Consider the following 7,688-nt stretch of genomic DNA (forward strand, 5'->3'; position numbering starts at 1 on the left):
AAGAAAGGACAGAAAGACACTAATCCAGAGGCATAAAAACGTACTGACTGGCTAACAAGACAATAGCATTGAAAAGCTGTTCCTTTATAAAGGGAAATACTATAGAGATATATAGCTATAAGCCTAGTTGCAAACATTTCTGCTGAACTTGAAATAAACATGTTAAAATCTCAGGAACCATTCCCCCCCCCGCTCAGGTAATTTTTTACTGCGACTGAAAAGCTAGCCAGTCACCACACTGCTATCACACAGCACACACAACCAACCAAGCAAAGGTCAGCAGCATCCACTAAAGATTAACCCATGCAGAGAGGAGATGAACAGAAGATGTAATACCACAGAATATTGCTGTGCGGAGGAGACTGGCAGGAGCGGGGGCGGGTAAGAGACTGCAGAGTACGGAACAGGCTGGGAGGAAGGCTGCAGGGGCCGCATAGGCTGAAGAAATAACAGGTTTATAAATGTGGTTAACATCAGAGTAAGAAAAGTGAAACCAAAGTCAAAGTCTTTTCTAACAGAAACAAGCAACTACACTCCATTACCAGAAAGGGAACGGATACTTTTTTTAAGCTCAAAACTGCAGTGAATTGAAACAGAAGTAATTTTCAGTATCTCAATCTCCCAGCAGAAACACGTATTAGATATAAGTCAGCAAATTGCTTCTATTTAACATTTACTGTTTCTTTTAGAGATTTTTTCAAAATTACAAAGTAAAAACTACACATGCATTCTAAGTACAAGTTGTTTGAAAGCATCTAAAGACAGAATGCATTTACTACTAACCACAGATTAAAACATTTCATTTATTCAACAGTACAGAATTATTTTCTCTAGATTGTGGTTATTTCAACATCAGAGAAGGAATCATTGCTGATATTTTGGGGCAGATTCAGCTCCAGTTCCTATTGAGAAGGCAATCACAGAAGTGCTAAAGAATTTCTGAAGAAAACTGCAAATACCACATATGCACTTCTGCAAACCAGACAGGGAGAAAGAGTACAAACGAGCCTTTTTCCAAACAGACCATCTCCACTGGGGGATACACAGGGATCCTGAACAGAAGGATTTACACAGGGAAGAACAAAGATAAAGGTTTAGATGAAGCTATACAAATAACTTTCTGATAAAATTTGAGAACAATTTGGAAATACCAGAGGAAACTATAGCCAATAGCTTGGTGCCTGAAACAGCTGCTGTGAAAGGAGGTAGAACCCTCCCTTTTCCTGCCCATACACACTCTTTGCTTTGCTTTTCTTCTTCAAGGGCTAAGGTCATCTTTAATCTGGCCTATTTTACCAAATTTCTCTTGTACAAAGCGAGGATAAAATACATGCAGTACTTCAGCATGCAGTTGTGCGAGCAGAGTAAGTCAAAGCATTGCTAAGGAGGTGTTCATACTCTACCAGTCCTAAGCCACCTCTTTTGCGCCATGAGTACCGCTTGGGCAGTACAGCCTGAGAATTCATCTGGCTGAAAAATAACCTCGATGCAAGGAGGCAAAGATTTCAGTTGGATTAACTCTTCCCGGATTGCTGCCTATATTACTGTGAATGCCAGGGGTAATCAGACAGCGCAACTAAGGACAACGGCAGAGCCTCTCTTCCAGAGCAAACTAGGCTTGGCATGTTCTTGACACCACAACATTTTCATACTAAAATATCTTCTCTGTTTTTAAGAAAAGGCTGCCTGCCATGTTCAGTTATTAGCAGAACTGATAGTCCCAAGCCCTGTTACCCATTCCTGGGTATCTGTTACTTCTTAACCTGTGCTTCAAGAGAGCACACCCACTGATCCCTTGTCATCACACAGCAGTAGGTCAGCACTGGTCAGCAACACGAGCACCATGTGTTTGACATGTGCACCTGTGAGAGGATGTGGTTAGCTGCTGGCTGCTGCAGCGCAGGAAGAGGTGGCTGTTGCGGAGGTCCAGGCACTTGGGTCCTAACAGGTTGCTGAGGCATAGGAGGATTGTACACAACTGGAGTGCCATCTGGATTCAGGAATGGCTGACCTGAGTAGTTGGGAGAGACAAACACAACCAAATGACAGCCAGTTGGGTCATCTAAGTTCGGAGAAAATAAAGACAAACGTATTTACAGAAGGCAAAATGAACTAAATAGTAACACTGTAAAATAAGCAAAGTCATACTGTTTCACACAACAGGTTTATGCCAAATCCCAACTCCATTTATAACAGCAATGACTACACAGGCCTCATCTGACAAACTACATGCAGTTTAAACCCAAAACACTTAAGGTAAACAAAGACAACCCAGTCTTTACTTAGTGAATGCAACTAAATATTTGCCATATCCTGCTTGTCTTGAAAAGCAATTTTTAATTAAGTGGATTGAAAAGGGCAGGAATAATAAAGTAAAACCTTACTAAAAATATTATTTTAAGGACCTTTTAACAAGCAATTAGATGAATCTCCTTTAATCAGGTCTGAACATCAATCAGAACAGAATGCTTGAAGGCAAATATTTAAAAAAACATATAAAGCAGTAGCTGCAAGGGTGTTTCCATCACTGCTGATGAGATTACTGTTAAAGGACTCTCTTCCCCTATTCATAGATGAATTGGCTTTTAGCTTTCAAATTAAGTAATTTAGTAGTATTCTCCTATTTAATAATTTGCAACTTCAATATTACAGCACTGGACTAATGAAAAATAATTTTAAAAACCCTACTTAAAAGTAAATTATAAACAAACAGTGATTTATTATGGTGCCTGGGTGGGGAAAAAACCCAAACAAAGTAACAACAGACTAGCTGGCAAGGACCTCTGTCGAGCTGCCTAACGACATGTGTCTTGTACTGGCTTATTTTGAGCACTAAGGTCCAAATACTGATGTAAGTTCTTCTCTCCTCTGATATGCTTATTTTCTTGTTTGAGATTCTTTCCAGAAAGGTGTAAACTTTCGAGACTAAAGCTCCGCACCCTAGCCAGAGTCCTGTCAAAATAGACTAATGCTCCTTCAGAGTTCTTTGTCCCAGCATATTTAAATGCAACTGGCTAATGTAAGAGCATAAGAGTTACTAAAGAGAGGATCGAGGCAATCACTGCATGAGATGGACAGGATGCATGAACAGGCTTGAAAAAACAAGCTACATATCATGCAGCTGGACTGCAGGTGATCCAGCCATATGCAGTTTAGCTGAATGGATTTCTCTTTAACGTTCACAAACAGGGATTCAGGTTTTCTTATTTGCTTCTGCCACTTCCTAGTAATCACAGGAATGTTACTTATTTCCCTGTAATGGCTGAGTAAGAACTGACTTTTCTTAACTACCATTTTCAAGGTCTGAGAAGAGTGACTCTTGTTGACCTACGGTCATGAGATCCTCTGTCAGAAACGCTGAGAAACTATGTTTTTCAAGCTGCGGCTGTCATTTGGGACAATAAAGGCAGATGAACAATTACAGAATATGGTAACTTGAGTACCTCGTAAGCCAGAAGCCTATCTGATCCTAGATATTCCTTGTTCTGGAAGCGTACTTTTATCTTCTCTTAGATATTCATTAGATAGCAACATAATCTTCTGTTATGGAAAACTATTAATGACTGGTTCAAATACATTACTAATACATAAAACGAAAATCAAGCTAATTTTCATGAATATCAAAGAGTCTACAGTTCTGCTGCCCTTTCTGAGGGGGTGCAAGTACAAGATACTTTCAGATGGAAAGCTCACAGTCACATTTGTTTCTCTGCCCTACCCTGTGCTAGTGGAAGGCCCATCCTGTAACAGAGAAAACAACCAACAGGAGGAGGAAAGTGAAACTAAGCCCATACAAAATACTGACAAGCACAGAACTGAAATGAAGATGACTCAAAACCCACTGTTTTGTAAATGGCAAAGCTGTATCATGCTTTACGCGAAATCACTTTTGAGCTGATGGTATTGTTTCAGTGCCTGCAGTATTTGTTGTGCTCTAGAATAACTAAAGACTATAGTGTTGTCATGCTAGAAACTCAGTGTGAAGAGTGACAGCCCACACTTCATATTCAATGCAGAGGACAGAGTATTCTACCTGGTGTGTACAAACACTAAACCCACCTATTTTTCTAGCAAAATGTGCTCACTAACCATCATATTGGTCTTCAGATGGTCACCACACACAGTGAAAACCACATGTGTAAAACGTACAACTATCACACTAGAACTAGAAAAACTGTCAGAACCTAGACCCAAGATGGCAAATACACGTCCTCCAAATCCAGTGGCTATTATGAAAATTAGATGCTACAGCTAGTTGTTTGTAACTAATTTTTTAGCAAGGTTGACTTAAACTATTCATTTATCCAGTGAAGCATTTAAGTGAAACCTTAGGCAGCTTATAAATATGCAGTCATTAATAAAAAAATCCCTGAATTCTGTATACAAGAGCAACTGTTTTAGTTAAATTTCTCATTACTGATTTCAAATGTTAAACCTTTTAGTTGTAGATGATAAATAAGTTAATAACTGATAATTTTAACACCCTTAATGAGAAAAATTTAGTTTAAACACTGCATGCTGTTACATTCAACCATAACAAAGTCCATCTACAGAATGGCAAGAAATACATCCTGAAGTATTTTCTTTTCTACAAGGAAAACAAATCTTTAAACTAAAATAAAAATACAACAATTTTTCCAAAGATTACGATGTGTTACATAAAAGGTACATTAACATGTTCAGGATTTCTTGACTTCTACAGTAAAAGTTTGCCCAGAGAATGCTCAGAAACCACTTAATCCCGTAGTCACACTTCTCCTTGCATCTATATCATGAAGTTTCAATTTCCTACTGGTTTTCATGCTTCTTTCTTTCACTTCTATTAAGTCAGTACCATGAGAAGAGAGACACAAGAATATGTTGCAGCAAACAAAACTAAGGGTGATAAATTCAAGTCAATAGGAACAATTCTTCAAGTGCTCTCCCCTCACTGAAACTGTTTTACAGTAGCACTGGGAAAGACATCTCCCTCTCCTGAAAAAGGCCGAAACAACTAAGTTATGCTGTGATCTGGATAACAACTTGGAGTTTTCATGGTTTTTCAATTCACTCATTAAACTTTTACATAAGTTAAAACTTTACTAGAGAAAAATCAAGCGAGTTTACTTATTCCTTTGATCCTAGAGTCATGCTTTCTTTTTAAGTTAAGTGCACTGAACAAACACAACCACAGAAAACAAAACTAAAAGAAAAGGAGAGGACAACACTGACATTCAGCCTTATGTAAACACTCGTGCATTTTTCTCCCAGTTCTCAATAACAAAGACATCCACACGCATGTACCAACCTGTTTGTGGGTTGACCAGAACACTGCCAGGCGGTATGCCTGCCGCTTCCAAGGGAAGCAGAAAGAAGCTACTGCTAGTAGGAGCCACTTGCCCGCTTACGCCACCATCAAAGGAAAGAGAGTTACTAGTGCTGACAGTTGGATAGACGGCAGGCGTGCCATGAGAAGGCTGGCTTAGAGCTGGCACTGGAAGAGGCTGCTGGGTGTGAGAAAGAGAACCCGTGGATGACCCTACACTACTAGAAGACTCTGAACCTAGGAAAGGAGTAACGAGAAATTGTTTTTACCTAGAGACAGAAACATCATGCTCACTTACAATATATACTTGCACATGCTCATCCTTAAAGCTCAGCGTTAAGTTCATTATTAAACAGTGGCCTTTCCAATGCACTCCCCCTTCATCTCCCCTGGAATACCATTACAAGATGAGAGCCAAGGGTCAGTTCAGCACTGCGTTGCACTGTAAAGTGAGCCTTTCACACCTAACTCTGATTGTCTGGACAGAAAATATGCACCTGTACGTATGCACATGTGCTAATGTTCGGTTGTCCCGCAACTTATTGAAGTGATGGGTCATTTACTCCAAAACAGTGCATGCATGTGTATCAGGGGACACGGGGAAGCGATGAACACACAGCCTAAAACTGCTCCACCTGCGCAGGCCACAGGGGAGGGTGTGTCCCCATGGCAGGTGCCATGGGGCCAGTGTCCCTCCAGATACACCAGCTGAATTCACATGCTCTGCAGACACAGCCTGCAAGCAATAACCATTTTCTTTTTACTGCTATAAGTCACAGATCTCTTCTGACTCACCTGCTGGACAAATGGCACAATACTAAAAAACCCAAAACTATTTCTTTTCCTCTGACAATTTTCGGACAGACATCAATAATTCAGCTGGAAAAAATTGTGATAATATGGTAGCTTTGGCCTAGCTTTATGCAACAACTCAAAGTTCAAAAGGAGTATGAAATAGTCGGTTGGAAGCAATAATCATTTTACAGATACGAACGACTGCAAACATTGCAAGGCAGTGCAGAACCAGACCCTGAGCTTTCTGAAAGCCAATGCATGCAGCTAAGGAGCAACATTCCAAAAGTCCAATACAGAGAGGGCTGTAGAACTGCACTGTTCACAGATCACTGCATACCTACACCTCAAGGTATACAGTTTCTCATACTTTTTATTAAGCCTGTGCCATAATATTTGCAGTACTTAAAACAGGATGTGGTTGTTTAAATTCAAGAGCTCTCCATTAGCAGCCTCTATACAATCTAGAAGAGAAAGCAAGACTCCAAAAGGGTTGTGACAAAGTTCATCTGCTGTTTGAAGTTTCTTTGCAGTGCTTCATAAAAATTTCCAATTGGAACCCTTTGACTTGTGTGTGAGAAGATAGTATAGCTTGAAGCATTTGCTGATGCTGACTATGAACCTTTTTCCTCTGCTAGATGCAGTGAAATAAAAACCTATTAATTGTAAACTGGGCAGAATAGTATATCCCAGCTCTGTAAACCAATCTTCACCTAACCAGAGTTACTCCAATTAGATTCACTTCTAAGGGTGTCCACTTCTAGATTATGCAGAGAAATTATGCTGAAGCCATCATAATTAAAGCCAATTACATCTGTGATCAAACCAGCAAACAAAACCAATCCTCAATGCGTGCAAAATCACCACAACCTAGAACTGAAGCAAAGCAACAACCATCAAGACCAGCATTCTGAACTTCAAATGTTAACTCTCAGAATGCCAAAAAAAGTTTCTAGCAAAATCTTAAGAATCCATTTATGTTCTTGCAATTTAGAAAAGATTTAAGACCTTATTTTATAGATACACTCCTGTCAGGATTTAGTTTCTTTTCAAGCTGTGTCAAACAGTTAAATAACTCAATGCGATGTCACAGTTTTACAGCATATGCAGAAGTACCTTGGAATGTAGATTTTTATACAAGCATACAATGGACAAACAGAATTTGTAACTGGTTTACAGCATTAAGATATGGAAGTGTGGCGATAGACCTGTAAGGTAGTGGTGGTTTAAGGGAAAGCAAAAAAATTAAACATCCTCACCAGAAACAAGTTTTACAGATAAGATCAAAGCCAAGCACAATACAGGCACGTAATAATATTCTGCCTTTTTTTTTTTTTACAGTTCTACTGCAAATTCTGAAGTATTCTGCATCTATAACCCACCCATGTATTACAAGCCTCAGAATTCACCACAACCAAGATTATCTATTGGATCAAATTACACTGGCATTTGGATACAAGTATTTACTAAATTTCATTTTTGACCCACAGAAGATTTATATCCATATTTCCTGAAAATTTGGTTTGACATCAATTACATGTTAACAGACTTTTGCAACCTGGACTTTTAAAAACGAGTATTCCCCACCCCC

General features: G+C 39.3%; 1 protein-coding gene across 2 annotated transcripts in view; it reads right to left on the minus strand.

Moving 5' to 3' along the window:
- R3HDM1 (R3H domain containing 1) overlaps positions 1-7,688 on the minus strand; it is a 54,622-nt gene that overhangs the window by 22,751 nt on the left and 24,183 nt on the right. For both annotated transcript variants that reach the window (XM_010142666.1, XM_010142665.1), the window contains 2 exons: positions 5,288-5,542; positions 1,863-2,011 (listed from right to left, as the gene is read on the minus strand). In XM_010142666.1, the coding sequence (XP_010140968.1) occupies positions 1,863-2,011; positions 5,288-5,542 (404 nt within the window). The remainder of the gene's footprint in view (positions 1-1,862; positions 2,012-5,287; positions 5,543-7,688) is intronic.

This window comes from Buceros rhinoceros, unplaced genomic scaffold, assembly GCF_000710305.1.
Source record: "Buceros rhinoceros silvestris isolate BGI_N320 unplaced genomic scaffold, ASM71030v1 scaffold1029, whole genome shotgun sequence".
NCBI lineage: Eukaryota > Metazoa > Chordata > Aves > Bucerotiformes > Bucerotidae > Buceros > Buceros rhinoceros.